This window comes from Hirundo rustica, chromosome 9, assembly GCF_015227805.2.
Source record: "Hirundo rustica isolate bHirRus1 chromosome 9, bHirRus1.pri.v3, whole genome shotgun sequence".
NCBI lineage: Eukaryota > Metazoa > Chordata > Aves > Passeriformes > Hirundinidae > Hirundo > Hirundo rustica.
The window spans coordinates 20,847,322-20,868,684 of NC_053458.1; the positions used below are offsets into that span (position 1 = coordinate 20,847,322).

The window sequence follows — 21,363 nt, forward strand, 5'->3', positions numbered from 1 at the left end:
AGTGATGTTTAAAAAAAAGATCTTGATTTACTGTTCAGTTGTGAATTACTGTACAGTAATTTCAGGCAATCAGCCAATTTTAGCACTTTTATAGGAAAAAGCAAAACCAGTCCAAATAAAAAAATAACAACACAACCCCTGCAAACTATCAACAAAGTAATTCTTTTTTTCATGAGAAGGTACCTAAATGTTTCATTCCAAAAATACTTGAATTGACTGTGCACTTCTACAAACATTTTAGTGGAAATACTTAAAATTGAAGAATTCCCTCAGCCCTCACTATTTTGAGAATCAGCCAACAATTTGTTCAAATCAGTGGTATTTTTTTTCTGATATCTGAAGGTTTCCAGAGATGGATTCTTGGATTATTTTTTTTAAGCCTCTAAAAAGATCACTTTCTTTTTTACTGTACAAGTGGACACATAAAGGACTAATTACATTTAAATTCTTCCAACAGTTATAAAAGCTGTTATGGCTGAGGAGCTACCATAAAACAACCACATCTTCCCATTTATGCAGAATTCTCCTTTTCTTCAAAGGAACAGGTATGAAACGTCCTACATTGGTCCAAGATTGCCTTATATCAGCCAAGTATTTTTTTTTAACTTCATAAAATAAAGGGTCAGTTAAAAAAAAATAAATCAGCATTTCCCTCTTTGAGTGCTTTAGATTTTGCAGTTTAATAAAAGTGCTAAAAGACAAATTTTATGAGATTGTCATAAATTCAAAAAGACCAAAGGAGATAGAAATGCTGTAACAATGACATGATGATTGCAAGAAGTGGTGGAATACAATCTGATATAAACACACTCGATTATTCCAGCAGCTACTAAATCTGCCAGTGATTTCAGTGAGCATTATTTCTTAAAAATCCTTATTTTTTTGTTCAGTATTAGCACCTAAAACTGTCATAAGTCCGCTGTCCTCAGCAGACACCTCTAATTTAGAACAGATATTTACTGCTGCCTACTCATGGTTTGAAATAGGCAGCGGCAAGGCCAGCTTTCTATGGCTAGAGACATGAAGTTCTACTGAATCATTAAGTTATACTGATACATTTTTAATTTTTTGTTTTCTTTTGTTTCAATGGAAAGAAAGTTAGGAAACATCTTAATCAGCATAGCTCACTAGGGTTCCTTATTGTTATTAAAAATTAAATTAATACTGATAGTTGCTAACACAAGTGCTCCCTGTCTGCCACTAGTGAGCATTATTTAAGACTTTCAGATTTATGAGTAGTAATTTCCAGCAGACGCATTGTTTGTGGGCTGGGCCAGCAGCATCACTCGAGGAGCTGATCAGACACAGTGGGCTGCAGAGAACTCCTGTGCTCCATCACCTCTGCTCTCATCCCTGAGCACGGACAGCCCCTCGCACTGGGAACACATTTTCATTTTACTGCCAGCTCGGAACTTGGTTGGAGTGAGAAACCAACAAAACACCAATTAATTTCTGCCAAGATCGTGACACGTTTTTTTCATGTGCAGCTGTCTGGCTGGAATTAGGCTGAAACTACCCATTCATTTCTTTTATTTCCCCAACTTGAAGCCATGGTATAGCTCATGGTGCAGACTGCACCTCCAGTGAATATTTGAGACAGATTCTCTTCACTTAATATTGAAAGTAATTCTGATACTGTGTATCAGGGAGGAGATAAATAAAAAAGAAGTTTGGGAGGACAAAGGAAATTATCATACATCTAATAAATATAATGCAGTAAGTTTTTCCTTACTTCATGAAAGTAACATTTTTTTTCCCAGTAGTTACTTTCTACATATAATTGGCTTTAGAACAATAGTAACTAAAAATGTAAAAATATTCAATGCAAATTTAAAATGTCATATCTGATTTTCTGCTCAGTCACACAGCTTACCTACCTCCACTTTTAAAGATGCCTACATTAGCTTCACTTTTAAATAATAACACTCAAACATACATTTAGAAACTCTCTTTTACATTTATCGTTGTTTGCCCATAATAACTGTCATGGAGTATTTTACAGTAGATCAAAATAGCACATTTTATAGAATATCTACACCAAGACTCATTTGTTATTCTGGTAAATAATGACTCTAATTACAAAATGCAGTTTCCAGACATGGAACTGTTCTGGAAAAGATTGGTTTATCTAGTCAACTTCTCTAAAAATAAAGTCCTTAGTGGTAATCACCAAGGACTAGAAATATTTTCACAGGTTGCTGTGAAAGAATAACTAGCTGCTAAATGAATCTTCCCAGTGTCTGTTCAAGGCATGACTCATCTGCTTCAATGTACATATGGGAATGACAGCCGCATTCTTGGGCTTGGACTTCTCACCTACCTTTTCAGATAAAGCATTTAAAGTTATCACCATTAAAAAAAAATTCAAAGCTATGAAGAAAGACCTTTATCAAGAAACCTCTAATCTTGATGGAAATACAGGCCATGAATGAAGGACACGAGAAAAAGACATCCTCTTTACCAAAGATTGAAAAAAGTACATAACAGAAGTAAGTGTCAGGAGCATTAACCACATCACCAAGCAGCAGTTGGTCTCAGCTGGATATGACCCTCAACAACTTCATCTAACTTTAAAGTTGACCCTGCTATGAGCAAACTGTGGAAATAAATGACCTCCGGAAGTCCCTTCTAGTACGGTTATAATTATCAGTAATAATCAGTAATAATCACTAGTAATAATACTTAAATGGTAGTCTCCAGAAACTGTAAATATGCTCTTTATTTTTTTGGGGTGCCCATTAAGAAACTCAGATCAGTGTTATCTAATTTAAAGGGTCAGGGAATTTTTAATTATTTTGCAGTAAATCACAACTTCCATTTTAAGTAAGTTTGCTAAAACAAGCACAGATCTATAGCATTTATAGTATTTCTATATGTAAATATTATTTTTTCTGCCTTACAAGGAATGATTTTAATTGGAGATTATATTACTTAGAGGAATCATAATCAGGATAAATTATATATTAAATATTACTGATTATATCAGTTCAATTATGTAAAGTATCTGATTTACTATACAGGACCTCCAGTTTATGAAATGACAAATTCCAGAGGGTTTGTCCTAAACGTTGTTTGCAAAGTTGTCTGACACTATTGATTTTACCTCTGATAATACCTAGGCCTTTTCAGTTGAAGACCACTGTACATCTGAATTTTTATAGCAGGTGTACCACACAGTACCAACAACACAAATAGGATATTGGAAGCTCCAGTTTGAAATGTGACCAGTTTTCTGCAACAACTCTGATGCTGCACAATGGCTAAAAGAAAAAAAAAGGCTCAGGGGACAGCAGGACAACATAGTCCATAACAATTGTTTTTCCTTTTAACTCCTGATTTTTATGTTATGTCTAATGTCCAGTCACTTTAAAATGTTTAGGTCAAGTCCAAGTGTTCCTAAATCTACCAAAATTTTAACAGGGAATTAACTGTGCAATTAATTTGTCAGTGAGTGTCTGAGGAGGAGGAAGCTGGTCTCCCAGGTTCATAGTAGCAGTCTGTCAGTGGAGGGGGCAAGGGTTACCACAGCACCTCACTAGGTATAGCTTGGAGATACTTTTTTGTCATCCACTCTGACTGGGGCGTTTGCACTTCCTATGTGTAGGAATTGGTGGATCTGACCTGTAGAGGCAGGTTAATGTTAGTCTATATATAGACTGTTTGAGAATCTGCTAGACTGATTTTTCTTTCTTCTGTTTCTTCTGTTTTCTTGATTGATAAGGAAAAACCACAAAAATGCAAGAATATGATGTAATTATGTGATTAAATTACAACTTGACTCATTCAGTTGCAGAAGACTGCCTGACAGCAAATGGCACAGTGCAGGTCCCCATCCTTTCCTCTAATTGTTCTCTGTGTGGGAGGACTTCAGTGACAGACACTACCCAGCCAATTTCTTTTCACCCTTGACAAATGGGTCAGAAGATACTTTGGGATGTCCTCCTTCCATATGTTTGAAGCCCCAGTCCTTTTGTCACAGCTTCCCTACAAGTTTTCCACTAAGATGGATGTAACAGTGAAACTCACCATAGATAAAGATATACAGGCCTAGCCCCTTGATGGCAACCAGGTTATGACAACTGCAGTCTACCCACTACCCAGCTGAATTCCTCATACACAGAAGAGAACAGCTCTCTCCCCACTAATATCACCACAGTGAAGGCTGATGTGACCCTTCAGAAGAATTCTGTTTGGTTCAGACAAGACAAAACCACTGCAGGAGTCAGAGAAGATGATAAAAAACATTGTCCAAATCTAAGATCAAAGCTAGGCAGATGGAAACAGAGAAACAAGTTTTCATTCCTTCCCCACAATCCCATCCCCTTCACTTTCAGCTCCAAGACCGAGCACCATTCTTCTAAGGGCTTTCACTCGTCATTTCCCCACTCCCATATCACATTAATCAAAGGAGATAAAGCTTTAAAGAGACACAGCTAATTCTATTGCTCACACAAAATGCTTCATGCAAGTAACACATTTTGTAGCTATTTAATGTCACGACAAAAAAAAAAAAAAATCAAGCTGTAAAATGTATCAGCAGAGGTGATAGGAAATAGATGAAACACACAAAAGTGTGAGAGCCAAAGAAAAGGCCCACTCTACTGGTAAATATATTTCTTCAGATAACAGATATGTAATTCACTCAAAAGGCCCTGAAACAGGATGTTACAGTAAGATATGTGTCTTTGGTAAGAAATCCATATTTGTCTGATACTGTCGTTTTATCTCTGCAGAGCAGATTTAACACAATATGTTCCTGTTTTGTTCCTGGTGTTAGAACCATATATATTGGCCTAGGATATCTTCTCGTCATGAAAAATTATATTTTAAGCCATGGAAGAGAAATTGTTATGCACAGTATTTTATGTCCATTTGGTGTTTTGGGAATCATCAATTGCTTGTTTTCTTGTTTAGTGTGGAGTCATGTTCTGTTCTAGTGCAACTTAGACTAGTCCAGTAATAGCTGTGTGTAATCTCTGTCTTTGTCCATATGCTTGCCTGTTTAGAACAATATCACAGATGTAAATAACAAAACCTGATTTTTCCTGATGCATGCAGATCCTCCAAAGTTTGATAGGATATGGCCGAATATTTCTTCCCTTGAGGTTTCTAAACCAAACCAAGGTAGGATGCTGTAAAATTCCTAGTGGTCTAAAGGTACTGAAATTGCTCTCAACGAGTCCCACGTGGTGGCAAAAGTAGTAACGATGATAATCCAACTCATTTTGTTCTGGTGCTAAGTAATGCTATCCTGTGAGAAAATAACTATAAAACAAACCTCACCTGAAAAGGGAGTCTTCCAATGCTCAGACTGTGCACATTACTGCAAATATGGGAATAGTAGACATGCAGACTAACATTTATGATACACAGAAAGCCCAAGATAATTTTGGACCTGTTTACATAGCACAATCTATATTTTGAGTAAGTTTTGAGATTCTTAAGTGAACAAAGGTTGTCATTGTCTACATCAAACACGTTTTTAACGTCTTGTTTCCACTTTGTTTTCCCAAGTGAGCTGAGAAGCATTCTCAGCTTTCATGCCATCCACAATACCAGCAAGTTCTCTGCAGGAAAGACACCTGGTTTTCTACAATTCGAGTGCTACACAAAAAATTGCTCACATACTGTGGCAAGATGATTAGCGCTGAAAGAAACAAAATTACTTTTTAAGATGACCAATAAAACTACGTCTTTGTTAGTTGAAGAAGTATTCAGCTGTACTTCACATTTCAAAGTGATTGCTCATTATAAAAATAATGTCCTTCTGTTCTTATTTACCGCCCTTTCCTCCCACAAAAGTCCCTGCAGAAATCTGGCCTGTGGCTTGCTTTCATGTTCAAAGGTGTTCTTTTTGTGCTGTAACACACAGAGGTGGAGAAGAAAATTAATGCAAAGGTAATTTAGAAAATGGCTACCGAACCAAACAAGATGTATTGGGAATCTGTTGGGAATTAGACTGGAAGGGCTGTAATTAAATCTATGGATCACAATCACCAAATCAAACATACGCATGTGCATGCAAAATCTACCATGTTATATGTGCAAGTTTCTATGTGCCCAGCAAAACAGAAAATACTAATTGATCTGTGCTCTCTGTAAGGATTAGAAATGTACTTTAGTTTGGATGATTCACATATATATAAAACTAACTATCCCTGATAAAGTAGTATCTAATATTCCAATTTCATTTAGCTCCCATTGTATTTTCCAAGCTTTTGCATGTCTTTTTTAAACAAAAAACCCCCCACCCAGACTGATCTCTTTTCCTCTGCTCTCTGTAAGGATTAGCCTACATTATTCAGAAGAATTTTAAATCAAAACATTCCCAATTAATTTATACTTAGCATTTCTAATGGATTTCATTGCTTAATTATACTGTGTGTGATCTAAGACCTAACTTCATTGCAAAATACAGCTTGAACAGCACAGAATTATTCAGTGTTTCTTCCCCAAAAATAAGAGTTTAAGTAAATTTAGTTTTGATGTTTTGGTAGGGAGCACAAAACACAAAAACTTCAAAGCATTTCTATTCAGCTTTTGTGTGTCTGCAGCATATTGTTACAGTGTTTAACATATAGTGTAGATTAAATATTTCAGTTAAGGATAGTGTGTGAAAAGATTGATTACAGAAATCTGCCTATATCTAATTATTTTATTGTGGGGTTTAGGTTTATACTATTCAGCCAGAATAAATATGCACTTAAATTCAATAAAACCCTTTTCAGACCACTCTGGTTACCACATAGTCATTTGTTATGGATTGGGAGAAACCACCAAATAACCTCTAACACAAAACTGCCAAAGTGTGTAGATGTGAATTACATTCCCTGTCTTGATCTTGGATGTTACAGCTCAAATGATTCAAGAATTGATAGTGTATAACTCATCTTCTGTAACTTTACCCTTTCCTTACAAAAAAAAAAAAAAAAAAAAAACATTGTTAAACTTAAAAGTTAGAGAATAAAGACGTTTACTTTAATATTTTGATTTGTTCCTATATGATACTTTTTCTAATTTGCTGTTCATTTTATTACCTATCCAGTTGCTCCCAAATTAGCTATGTCAACTGTTTCTTCTGTTCAAGTTGCAAACCACAAGAGAGGTAGGAATTCTAGGATTCATACAGTGATCCCATAGTGCTCTGTGTTGTGAAAACATTACACTGTATGAATCTGGAATATCTGTGCAGTGTACCCATTAGTTTACTGGTGAGGCATCTTCATCAAATACAACAGAAGCATTAAGTCACATAAACATAAGCCATACAAAGAAAAATAAATATGCTTCTTAGACAGTTGTTGGTGGCAAACATAGTGACATGGCATTTATTTTTAAAGGACTTAAATATATGAATATGACTACTCATATCCTTGCCTAGAAAGCAGATGTTTACTAGAGTCTTGTTTTCCTCAGTGATATGCAAATTTGTGAAAGAGGAAACATAAGAAGATTAGTTGAGGGCAAACAATCCATAAAACATCAATTGTCCATGTCCTCAAGAAGTATCTGTAAATGCCATGGAATGTAAAGCATTGCTGTGTCTTTTAAAGCATTGTAAGTGTGCCTTATGTCTTCATTTTATTGTAAGTGTGCAGATTCTGAGTGCAGGCATTAGGTTTTGAACTAATGTTCCAGTGTTCTATCAAAATAATGGAATTATATGGACATAATAAAGGATGCCAATATTCTTTCTGACTTACAGGCAACCTGTTTCATTTGCATATCTGTCATTCACAGTCTGAAACTTGAGATCTTTTCATTGTTTTTCCTCATCAATTTATCTGTAAAGAGTATGTATGAAGATGTTTTGTCTTTCTGCAGCTATTGTGAATATCTCATTCATGAAATACATATTAACAAGGAAAAGGGTTATTAAGAAATGTTTGAACTTAGTTTGACCCATTTGATGAGATCATGGTAATGAGCCACACTGTTTGTTATGAAGCAGGTAATTTCTAAGGTTACAATGAAATCTCCTTTGTTTGCCTTAGTGTATGGAGGAGGAACACGGAGTGACTGGAAAATGAAAAAGTAATTTAATGATTTGTGAATGTACTTTTCTTGAAATATACATTGTGCTTTTAATTAAAAAGTGACACTGATAGCTATCTCATGCAACCTGACTCAGTTCAGAAATTATGCTACCCTTCCATGTGTGTTTATCATTGTTTCATGTGATGACATTTCATGTTTTAATGGTTGTAGCTGAAACTTGAGCTGAACCTCGTCCCCACAATAATAGTATGTTATCTCAAAGACGTAAGTGCACAGCATTAGAATGGGGGGAAACTGTTCAATTTATAGAAACAAAACAATTAGATTATCAACATCATGAGCCTGCTTCAGTGGGTGATTTTATCATGCTTTCTGCAACAGAATCAAGATTGCTTCAATAAAATCATTGCATTTTAGTCAGGGAGGCTCAGGGAGTCAATGCTTCTGTGAGTTTGGAAGGGATTTGACAGTTCCTGAATCAGCCAAAAACAATGATCACATCTAACATGGTGATCCCTTTTTCCTTCACATCAAACCTATCTAGCTGTCATTACCTCTTCTCTGAGATTTTAGAATAGTTTCCAAACCATTCACTCCTTATTGTTATTCAACTTATCTGTGTCTTTTCTGACATGTGGTACTCTGAACTGAAAGCAGCATTTTCTAACACTGTAAGAAGCTCATGTCATTTCACAATGGTTGGTAAGCCTTGTGCAGCCGGATTTTGATACTTTCCCCATCTCCTCCAGTGTTTGCATGACTTTGGCAGTGCATGACAGTGCTTTAGGCTGCTAGCCAGAGCTGTGTTCCTGAAGACCCTAAGCTGTGCTTCTGACAGCTTAACAAGCAGAATACTTTCTGGTTAAGGTGAACCACATGAAAGGCTGGAAGGGCCATCCAGCACTGACAGCTTCCCAGCTGGCACACAGCTGAATGCAACTCTCTGTGCTATGTTGGAGTGGTTTAGGATAGCACCTCATGTAGCCAGTAGAGAAAGTAATTCCATTTCGATCACAGGAGAACTATTTATATAGCTTATTTTTGAAAGCACAGAGGGATGTGAAAATGATTCACTGACAAGGCCAACTACTTCCCAACAACATGGTGGGAAGGCAGGGGGGAAGCAGACATTATCACAAAATTGATTAAATTGTTACTTGCCTTTTTTTTTTTTTCCCTCCCTTTCACCATTGCTAATGTTTGATCAGATGTTGAACCGTTTTGGAGTTAACTGTAGTGTCTTCTACACCATGTAGCATTTACTAGTCTGATCAAGAGTCACAGAGCATTCCGGTACCTCAGCATTAACTTTGAGACAAAGACTTTGTTTCACACAGCACAGTTGTTACAAAAGAGCAATATCCACAGAAATGCAACCAAGGTTAAGAACTTGTTTACCTTTTGATGACCCACGTTTGAACTTGGGCAGTCCTTCTGCGTACATTTCAGGGCGTGTGCATACAGCCAAGCGTTTCATAATTATTAGATTTTTCTTCACTCCAAATCATAACTTGGAGCAGGCCTTGTATTACAGAGTGAATTGCTTAATGTGCAGCTTTGCTTCTTGTGCTGTTGTTATGGCTAATTATGTGTAGTAGTAATATTATTGAAGGTCGTATTGCAGTTTCAGAGCGGAAGTAGTGCAGTCATTCATTTTCTTCACTCAATTTCTTTCTGCTGCCTTAAATGTGGAAGCTGAGGTAGCATAGTCAGCTTTTCTTTATAGTATATAGGAAAATTATTTCCTCTGAATTTACTTGGAGTATGAAAATGTTTAGCAACAAGTGTGATCAACATACCTATACAGTATTATCTCACCAAAACGAATTCTCTGTTGCTAACAGAAGACAGGTCCTTTGTCAGACAGAAAGACTGACAGCCTTGCTTCTAAATCCAAGATTCAGAAAGATCAGATTGCTTATCACTAGTCAGTCTTTCTTACTTTAAAAACCAAACACATAAACATAATCATACCAATTTTCCAAGACTGCTGTTTGCTAGTGCTAGTTTCTGCCTTTAGATCTCATCTGTTCCATGCAGGCACTTCTCACTTGAGCAAGATGGATATACCTGGGGAGAAATGCTGCAGGATGGCTGGCTGAGATGCTGAATCAGACTGACCAGCTGCAAAAGACAACAAACATTAACATTTTTTCCTCCCTCCTCAGTTTGTGTCAAGTGGTAACATACTGAGACTGATACACCGAATGTTTTCCTGTACTCCAGCAGTTACTGGCATCAAAATTATCAGATTAGCACAAACCACAAAACACTGGTTTAGCAGAATAACATTGAAGAAAACAAGAAATATATGTTAATTAAATGCATTTATGTAAAATGGATTAATGTTTTCTGGCAGCAGAAAGGCACCTCTCAAGATTGAAACATATGGTGTGCTAAGTGTCTAAGAAAAATTTAATCTATTTACAGTCCAGTACATCAGACAAAAAACAAAGAAATATCCATGTGTTAGGAGTGCAGAGCATACTCAGAAACATGTACTGGGACTGTTGTTTCTTTACAAAAATACAGACAGGTTCAAATACTGTATGTGATGCCCTACTCCACCAATCAGGGAGGATCAGGTGCGCCAGCATAATCAGGAGCATACCAGAGGAAAGGCAGCACAGGTGGTACTTGGCCTATGTCATATATGGAGACATTTTACAGCATCTGCTACAGCTTTATCTAATTACAAGAGAACTTCAAGACCTCAAAGCCCTTCCAAGTCACTGCATCCAGGGCTCCATTATTGCAGGAAACACTGTAATTTATTCTACCAGTTAATAAACTGTATATATCTGTAAAGCATTAGTGTGTTTTGCCACAAATGGAAAGTGTTCAAGAACCTCACTGCCCAATGCCTAGATACCATCTTCTAATTTCCAGCTGAAATTTCTCAGGAGCCAGTTAACACCCATTTGTTCTTGTGCCAGTATTGTCCATTGGGAAGGCAGGAGGCTTAGCTCCTTGATGTATTTATAGCCTGGTGATACCTTCCATCATCAGTTTCCTTGACTAAACAAGCCAAAATTTCCTAGTCTTCACTTTTTAAACAGAACCAACTTCTCTGATCATCCTAGTAACCTTTCCTGCATTCATTCTGGGCTCATAATCCCAAGAGTTGAATGATAAGGCTTACCCAAGTGTTCTACACAAAGCAGAGCTGTGTCTTCTATAATGTTATTCAAACATTTCTGATTTCTTCTTTGTTCTGCACAAACCCAAGCATTGCTTGTGATTAAAGACTAAAAGCCACTAGCATTCTGTATTTAATGAAGGGTTTTTTTAAAGCGGCTGTCATGCCAACTTCATTTCAGATGGCTGCAGTAAGCATGTTTTCTAGTCAGTACCCATTTCAGAAGTTTCATAATCTTTTCTGGCCCAACTATTTTTCATCTCAGAATACAAAAACCAGTTAATGCTTACCTCAAAAGTACAGTGGATGTAGTCCTCCAATAACTATCTTCCTTCCTTTTCTTCATTGTTAATTGTTTTAGGAGATGTTGGCCAAAATTGTCAAACTAGAGATTTGTTTGGCCATGAAATAAAACACTCTGGTTCTCAAGGTGCCTACCAGTTATAGCACCCCAAGCTCAATAGCTTTTTTGAATACTCACCATTTCTGTCAGAAAAGTAAAAGCTTTTATTTTACTTACAGTTGTGGATTTAATCATAATTAAGTTTGACAATTTTGCCCACTGAATTTAACATTTTAATATGAGGAGGTTTTTCCCGGGTCTTGATTTATACTCATCTGAAATGTGAAAAAATATGTGCATTTCTCTCAGCGGAAACTGAGCCTCCAGTAACCCTGAAAGGTTTACAACTGCAAATGCTTCAGTTCCATCAGGTCTGCCAACAACAGCTAACCTCCGACGTCATGCCATGGTTGTCGGGTCACGCTAACCTGCCTGAAACCAGCTCCACTTCCATTGCAGATAAACATCTGCTGCTGTCCATGTTACATTGATTAACATGTATGTGCCATTCATTCATACTTCTGCTCATGGTTCATTTTTACTAAGCATGTAATGTGCTATTACTCTGCTGCTGTATACACTTTGTATACATTTCTGTTCTTCCTTGAAAGACTGCGAATGCTTCGGGCACTCCAACCGGTGCAGTTACATCGAGCTGCTCAATACGGTCATTTGCGTGAGCTGTAAGCACAACACTAGAGGTCAGCACTGCGAGTTATGCAGGCTGGGCTACTTCAGAAATGCTTCTGCAGAGCTGGACGATGAAAATGTGTGCATAGGTCAGTCCCGGGATAACTGCGCCTTTTCTTCTGTGCCTTTTCAGCTCCTGGCAGCTGCTAGGGACCACTGCTGCTTACTTGCCACTTAAGCCAGAATGAGCTTTTTCAATGGATCAGAACATCTGTGTAGACTTCTCACCTCATTTCTATTGCCCTGGTAGCCCCAAGGAGGCATTTTGAATCCATAAATGATGACTAACCTCTCTGGCTATGGGTCCTGGGTAGATTTCCCCAGAAGCCCCTGAGGAACTGGATGTGCTGCCCTCATACAGGAGGGAGCCACAACTGGGGTCGCACGTGAAAATTAAGGGGTTGAGTCTAAAATACCTGTTCTCAAGCTGACTTCTGCAATTACTGGTACAGACTCTTGACTATTTGCCTGGAGACCTACAAAAGTCGCAAGCTGCATCAAGAGGAAGGACATGGGGAAGGACCTCTATTAACCCTTTTTATTCACTTAATTTCACAAAAACACATTGCAGCTAATTCTGCTCCCAGACAGGGCTGTAAATGCAGTGTTATCTCCCCTCTACTTAGAGGAGGAACTGAAACGATGCCCATAAGGTTAGGAACAGAATTTGTCAAATCAGTGTGACATGATGTCAATTTAGAAAAGGGATTCCTAGGCGAAAACTGTACTTTAGAATAAACATCTGCTATAAATATTCAAACTGCAGAATTAGAGAAAATGTCAGAACATAATAAGAAAAGCATATTAGGAAAAATTTAAGATTTTTATCACTCTAGAAGAATATGCATTGTTGTCATATCACCACAGACAGTATACAGCAAAGTTAGGACACTTTAGGTGAAGCCTGAACATAGTGAATAAAGGAAGCCTTGTACAATGGCCAGTAATTAACAGATAGCCACTAAAGACACTGTTCTAATAACAAACAGAGGTGGAGAATTAAATTAGATAATGTTTTGTATAGACATAAGCATCAGTAGGACCTGTTCTGGATTTTCATTGTGATTTTTTTTTTTCTTTCCATCTTCCAGGAAGCAAAGAGCAGTTAGTAGATACTGTAAAACCAAAATAGATTATGGGTGAATAAATTATATTTTAATACATTTATAATCTCTTGCTGAGAGTCAAGCCAGAAACTATTTATGTTGCTATTTGTTTGAGTTTGTAATTTTGACAGATTTATATTTTTATCTTGTGATAAACACACAGATCCATCCATGCAGTGCATTTCATGTGTCCTTCTTTTAACTTTACTTGGCAATGCATTCAGGAAATGCATGATATCTCCTTTGCCAGTAATTAGTCAGAGCTAATAAGAAGTTTAGTAGGCAAGTCATGATTCTGTATGACTGTGCTGAGGAGATTAACACAATCAAATGTTCTTGGAAAAAAACTACTGAACCACGTATTTATTTGATGTAGATGACAGACATCATTGGTATGACATCAGGGCTGTATAATTTCAGCAGCCTAAATAGCCCTAATGAATACGACTCTAAATTACTCCATTTGAAATTTTTCATCAGCTCATTCAGTATGTTGTTTTCCCATATATACTGAAATGCTAAGGCAGCAGCTGCAGCTACATAAGACAAGTCAGTTAGGAAACAAAAAGCCAAAAATAAGTAATTTTAAAATTAATTTATGAGTGATATATTTTAAATGTCATGGTAAGAAAACTGTGCACTTTGAAATTGCCGAGGCACTAAGGAAATAAAAATTTTAAATCATTTATTTAGCAAGAGGCTGGGGGGGGAAAAAAAGGCAATGTGAAACATTTGCTGACTTTCACCTTAATACAAACAGATTTCTCTTGGGCTTCCATGAGAATTGTACCATGTGAAATAACTATAGGCTCAAACCTTGCTTTGCTACATATTAGGTAATTAACTTTAAATAAATAACATTCTTGCTGGACTAAGACATTTCCAGGATCACAGTTACCATACAACACGTATGTTTCCCAATGTATGCGTCCTAGCTGATTTGCCCACTAAAGGGGTCTTTCTTACTTCTTGTGTAAAGTCAGTAAAAAGAACAGACACCTGAGCACTTTTCAGAAAAGAGAGAAGTTTATTCTTAAAGTGCTGTCTTGATCTGGGGCTCCTAAGATTTAATTGGGCAAAATGTGGAGTATTTTCACCTGTGAGAGAGTTGATGGATTCACCACCCTTCTAGGTCAAGCACAGTCTGGCTCTATTGGAAATGCTCATTTCTCTTTTCTCTGAGTTTAAAAGCAGTGTTCTGTGTTCTGGTTCACAGTTAACTACAAGTGAAATGTTGGCATGAACATTTTAATAAGCAGATTTCCAGTGATATGTGCAAGTCTTATTCCCATATGAAAGTCATTTTTTCAGGCTAATTCTTTCCTCTTCAGCCATAGATGTAGAAGGGTAACAAATGTTTGGATAAGCTAGTTTAATGGCAGCTAATAGGGCTTTGGCTCTGATTTATCAAAACTGCTTCACAGTTTTCAGAAATACATATGGTAAGTACATGGATAACAAATCTGTGAATCTTAGCTGATGCTGAATCAATGGAGAAAATGTAAAATGTTTCATATTTAAGACGAAAGAATTCAAATACTGAAAATGTTTTTACCAGTGAGCCAAATGCAATGTGTTATACAGTGGGTTTAAATCTCAATTCTTGATGTCCTTAATTTCTTTAGAAGAAAAATAGATTTTATTTCCTAAAACGAAATATCAAAAATTTGTGGATTTGTACGTTAACTGCAAAATTACCTCATGTGGGTAACTGCAGTTTCAGAATAAATCAAGGTATTCTGGAATTAAAAATTATTCATTCAGTGTGAAAAACAATTTAACAGCTTGAAGAGTTTTTTTATTTCTTGATAAAGCCCTGGTAACTTTCAGTGGATGCACACACTGACAAGAAAGGCTAGCATGGAAGCCACCAAGTAGACCCAGAGTAATAAAACGTGGCCTTTGCCTCGAAGCATAAATACTGAACTGAACTCGTGATTGCTGTCACACTTTTAACAAAGCCACCCTTGCAGTCAGTTAGGCTTAAGCTTCAGTTAACACCAGAAGCCCTAATGGCACCTGGTTAAGTGAATCCTGGGGGTTGTCCTGCAGCCCCCGTCAGCCCAGACTGATAAGCAACAAGCCTCAGCCCATTTCCCCACCTCCTTTTTTATTTACTTTCACTGTGTTTTGTTTGAAGCATCACATCAATAGAGTGAACCCCAGTGAACAGATTACAATTTCTGTTATCTTCCTATCCTTACAAATAGTTACCACTTGAAGGTTAGGATGAAAATTCTTTCTTGGGGGATCTGCAGGGGCTTTTCCCCCCACCCTGGAACCTGTGTGTGGTTTGCTTATTAGGGTGATCTGGGAATGTTAGTTTAGTGCTTTTTAGTGCCCCATTGTTGTAAGGGCATTGGACATACTCACTGCCTCCCTGTGGCACACTGAAATTGTGACTTTTGAGATTTTTAATACCTTAAGTATTTGGCAGGCCTTGTGAAGGGTTCCACAGCCTGTGATATTGTGTTGGGCAATAAGCCTGAATGTTCTGTGGGCCTCTGTAGGTTATATTACTGTGCTATCAATTGGGAAAGATGGAAGCTAGAATCAGTCTGTTGAGTGTTCTGATTGGATCTACTACTTCTGTAAAAGGGCCTAGCTTAAACCTTTGCTTCTACTATTTATTTTCCCTTCAATAGCAAGATATGGGCCTGGAACTTTCTACATGCCTATGTGATAGAATTCAGTAGGAAAGGCTTCCCGACTTCAGGGTCTTGTTCTCTGGAAAATATAGCATCCAATATCACAGGCTATACAATTCTTTCACAAATACTTCTTTAAATCACTGTAACTTCATTATGTCTAACAAAGCTATTTTTAACAAGAATTGGGCCCTGTTGCTAATGTAATTCCAAGCTTTTGTGTTTCAAGGTTTTCTATTAACACTCCTCAAGCAGATTTTACTTCCTGCATTCAGAATGTCTCTCAAGTCTATGCCTGTTTACATAAACATTTGATACATCTGATTAACATCAGAATTCCCAGCTTTTCAAATGGCACTCACTTTGCTATAATACTCAGTCTTGCACAGTATTTTTGGCACGTCAGTTTTCCGCTTCATTAATGAATGTTGCCAGCTAATTGACTCTATTTTTATTGTGGAACCCTTTTGCCAAAGGTAACTATTCTTCCTCAGCATCCCAAATGTTCAAAGTGCCATCTGCAATTTATAGTTAATTAACAGTGAGACAACAGATGACAAATGTCTTTCTGGTAATTTTTTTCCTGTTAGTTTTTTCATTGGAGATACATACATATGTAACTTCCCAGTTCAACTCCATTTTGTCATTTATGGTACCACTGAGGTTTAACCTAATGCTAGGGAACAGTTGCCAAATGTTGTCTTCAAAGTAGCACTGATTCACAGACATAAATCCAGACTCCCAGCAGGTTGCCCCAAATCATGAAGCAGCACAGATCAGATGCTTCCAAAAGGTGTCTGTGGTCTCAGTTAACAGTGAAGTTACTCTGGGTCTACATGGGTTTACATAGAAATAAGATAATCCTTCATTTGAAAAAATAAAAAAAAAAAATTAAAAAAAATCTGAATAACCAAGGTGAAGAACAGGAGTGCCAAAAATGAGCTCTGTGAGCTCCTTGCCTTTGTTCAGCTGGCTGAAAGCTGAACACAGATACTGTAATCACATTAAAGAAAAGGGCTGTGAATGAACAACACAGTAAGTGTTGTGGGAGGAAATGTGTTACCCTACTTATTCTTTAATTAGCTGAACACATGTGAAAAATATACAGCGGGGAATGAGCCTCACTGCATTTTCCATCTGCACGCTGGGAGGTGAGAGAAATTAAAATGGCTGCGTAAAGCCCGTTCTTAAAGGTTTTGCATTACATTAGTGCTCACCTCAAGCTCTTCATTGCAGAATACGCAAAAGGTTTATTAATGTCTGATAAATATAATCTCATCAATTCAATGGCAAATATTCACATAAGTTATTATACTGCTCAAACCTATAAAGGAAGACTATCTTGGAAATAAGTAAAGTGCATTTATATAGCCCTGTAAAGACATCTAGCATTTCTGAAAATATTGAGTAATGCATATAAGCCTATTTTAATAAAGCGAAACGTTTCACCCTGATGGCACATGGATATATCCCTACTATACAAAGCTTTTCTAACGTTCATTAAATTGTCAAAAATATTCTTGCCAAAGAGGATCTGTTACAATCACTTACCCTCAAAGACTGTGGTATCTTCTGCCTTTATATCTTCTCTGTTTACTTTTTCTCTTTGCATCATAAAACGTCTCTTCCTGAAATGATACATGCAAACAAATAAATGGACATGCAGTAATTATATTCACTACTCTAGATATCCGTAACAGACAGTCTTCCTTTACCTTTAGCACTGGAAATGCACCCTTTATTGGTATTGAATGAATTATCTCCACATGTAGACCTGAATCCAGTGTGTATGTGTTGTCTTGTTTCTGCAGACTGTTATTGTAACCCTTTTGGTTCAGTCCATGATCGCTGTAATGACAGAGGATTTTGTGAGTGTAAGGAGGGAACATCAGGGCCTAAATGTGATAAATGTCTGCCGGGATATATCTGGCACAGCTTGGGCTGTCAACGTAAGTAACTCTGAGAGTCGCCCCTCTCCTGCACCTCCGCTGCCTCTCGTCCGTGTGCTGTCATGTGCCAAATCTTGGTAGCAGAGAACAAGCAAAAGCTCTGGGCGGTACCAGTGCCGTAATGCCTGAACCTTGGGAGACTCCCAGCTGAGGGCACTGACTGTGCCATCCAGTTAATTCAATACACTTTCAGTGTCCTCTCTCTCCCACTAACACCCGGAGGAGCTCCTGCTGGCATAGGTAAATACACCTGTCTGGGCAACTGTGAAGTAAGTTCTGTATACTAAAACAGCAGTATATTTCTTCCAAGTTCAGAATTCCTACTAAAAGAAAGAAGGTGATTTCTCTGCATGTTCAACTTTCTTCTGTCCTAAACTTCAACTTCTTGACTAAGTTAATGATGCTTTCATACCTTTAAACTATCCCTGGACAATAACAGCAAAACACTAGCTTGGTACCTGTAATAATAAGTGAAAACTAGATGAAATCTAATGGTTGGGAAAAAATGGAAGTATACTTAACATCTTTAAAAATAAGAGCTGAAATTTTCCTTAAATGGTACTAGAACACATGTTGTTTCAATGTTTAATTATATGTTTTGCTTCTCTTCTGGTTAACGGGTCTTGTAAACAAGTGAGAAGAAATATCACTTCACTATATACAGGATTACTTTTACTGCAAATTTTGTTTGTAGTGAATTCCTAAGATTTATTCTTTTTAACAGTTTTGATCATCTACTTCCAGAAACTCTGGAGAGTCCTCTCGCATTTTTATTTCACCTTCTCTCACCGACTCTCTGCATTCTTAAATACACACACATTAAAGACAAATTTCTACAAGAGCTTGCTTTTGATTCTTAAGACTGAGAAACACAAGAAAATGTAATTACTGACTCCAATTAGACAAATATTACAAAATTGGTCAATAGCCATACAAATACTCTAAACACTTAAAACCAAATGCAAATCTTAAATTAAAATAAAATAAAATAAAATAAAATAAAATAAAATAAAATAAAATAAAATAAATAAAATAAAATAAAATAAAATAAAATAAAATAAAATAAAATAGCAATAATGCTAGAGATTACCGCCGGCTCTCCAAGTGATGAGTACCCCTGAATCAGAAAAGCTGGACTTGTGACATCTCAAGACATTATATCTGGAAAGAAAGCCAACAAATAATTTCAGGAAATATTGTCATAATTAACCAATTAACATTAAAGATGGTATATGATGAGAAAAGAAGCTTGCCTGGGCAACACTGTTCAGTGCAGCCTAAGAAGACTGGACTTCCTCAGCTTCTACCAGCAAGCTCCTGTTTGTTTGGCAGGGCATTTAAACCATACTCTTCATACGTGGTTGTTGACTGTGTTCTCATTTTCCAGCTGCTTCTACTTCAGTTATGATTCACAAAATTACTGAGCAGTTAGAGTTGCAGCAGAAAGCAGTTGAAGCAATGTTTCAAATTTCAAAAGTTCTCTATTACTAATTCTTCACCAAATCAGATCCTAGTTCCCTCCCAAAACAATGCACTCAGAAATAAGAGGTCTCCCTCTGCCTTGCACCCCATATGCAGAAGAAGGTTGTCACCACCCTGTACCTTATCCGAGATACTGGCAATATAACCATTGGAATTTACAAAGCCTTGGAAATATTGCAGTGGCCTGAACTACAAGGGGAAAAAAAAACGAAAACAGAAATCAGTATGGTTCTCTGCATAGAATTTTAATAAAGAAAACTTAATACTGTGTCCATACAGTGCGTTTAAAAAGGATATTAAGTAGCTGAGATACTGAACAAGTCTGGAGGACTGTTTAGCAAATTTTACAGTAATATATACACACCAGTTTGTCAAAGAAATTACTTATTAATTTCAGTATTTCCTATCTTTTCAGGTTTGGATAGTATAAAACAAATAATGTTCATTTAATGAGGAGTTTTTTGAGCCCAGCATATAATTAGCTTGATTTTAGCTGAATCAAGAATATTTGTAAAAGCTTTGGACATTTTCTGGAAATGCAAGCTAGCGCCTTTATATTTGCTGACAAAACTAATTGAGTTTCCTTCACTATGTTGTAATTTTCTGAACAAATCTCAGTCTGATTGTGTAACTGTCAGATATTCTCCAAGTTTGAACAATTTATCTGATCAATTTCAGAAGAAAAACAACTAGATGCGGTTGTCAGTTTTACGGAGCAGGCATCAAATTGTCATGCTTTGCCAGCCACACACTGATTTAAATCTCATTTCAAGTCTTATCATGGAAGAACAGAATTCCAATTAATTTAATTTTGTACTGTGTCAGTTTTAGCTTTGTTATTTTCCCATTGAATTCTAAACAAGTGACCGGGCAAGCAAGCAGACCTCAATATACAAGAAAAATAAGAACTCCTTCTGTTGCCTTGGCAAAGCTCAAAAAGATTTTTGGTCTGGACACCTAGCTTGTGGTTTTGATCTGCTTTTCCCTAGCCTGTGCTGTACAGGAACATAGATATGCAAAGATGGATACACAAACTCACTCGACAGACCAATATGTGCTTGTTTACTTTTTGTTATACATAGGCCTATAGGCACTATTAGGAAATTCTATTCTTATGGAGTTTTGTTGCTAAAAAACATTGACCTATGGCAAACAGAACCTTGACCTATAAATAAACAATTTAAATCTATACCACAGCTAGTTCAACTACATGTATGATTCTATAAGTAAACGGATTATCATAATTTTATATATTAGTAAACCTACTAGGAAAAAACCAACACAAAAGCCGAGTTGTGTTTTTCTAAGGCCCACAATATATCATTTGATAAATTACAGTTTGGAGTCTACTTTGTACCACACAAAGTAGAAGTCACAGAAGCTATTATCCTCAGAACTATTTATTTAGGTACCTCACCCTTGGTGATTTAATCTAAACCCTTTGAGGATCCAGGCAGAGCGCTCCTCGCTTGGCGTCTCCGCGCACACCGAGGTCAGATGCAATTTTAGACTTTGCCTCCCAGATAAAAAGCACTGCGATAGCAGCTGTTATCTTCTTGCATTCAGGGTTTGTGCTGCAGACGCAGCGGTCAGCGGGGTCTGGTTGGTACAGGAAGGTTTGCTGCCCTCAGAAGAAGAGGCACAATAGACGTGGCTGCGGCTGGCGCGGCTTCTGAGCCCTCCCTAGAGCCCCTGCGGCCGCTGGCGCTGGGCTCAGCGGGGCTCCCTGCCACAGAGCCACGATGGATTTCTCACCAGCAAGATCAAAGCACAGGGGGAGAATTCAGAACAGAACAGTTTGGTCCTGAAACCCTCTTAGAATGCCTGGAACATGAGAAATTACTTAGCATAGCATATATTTGATTTTTCTGTTTTGTAGAAACAGAACGATTTCCTTTAAAAATGAACATTAAAACAGAACTAAAAGCTCCAAGCCTGGCAAGAAATTTAACTTTCAACTACAGTTGATTTGGGCCAGTTTTAATCTGAACATAGTGTTTTTTGATAA

At 37.1% G+C, this 21,363-nt stretch overlaps 1 protein-coding gene across 1 annotated transcript in view; it reads left to right on the forward strand.

Annotated features, from left to right (window-relative positions):
* NTNG1 (netrin G1) overlaps positions 1–21,363 on the forward strand; it is a 150,476-nt gene that overhangs the window by 108,352 nt on the left and 20,761 nt on the right. Inside the window, exons 6-9 of the mRNA XM_040073099.1 lie at positions 5,059–5,124; positions 7,046–7,105; positions 12,092–12,259; positions 17,736–17,873. Coding sequence (XP_039929033.1) covers positions 5,059–5,124; positions 7,046–7,105; positions 12,092–12,259; positions 17,736–17,873 — 432 coding nt within the window. The remainder of the gene's footprint in view (positions 1–5,058; positions 5,125–7,045; positions 7,106–12,091; positions 12,260–17,735; positions 17,874–21,363) is intronic.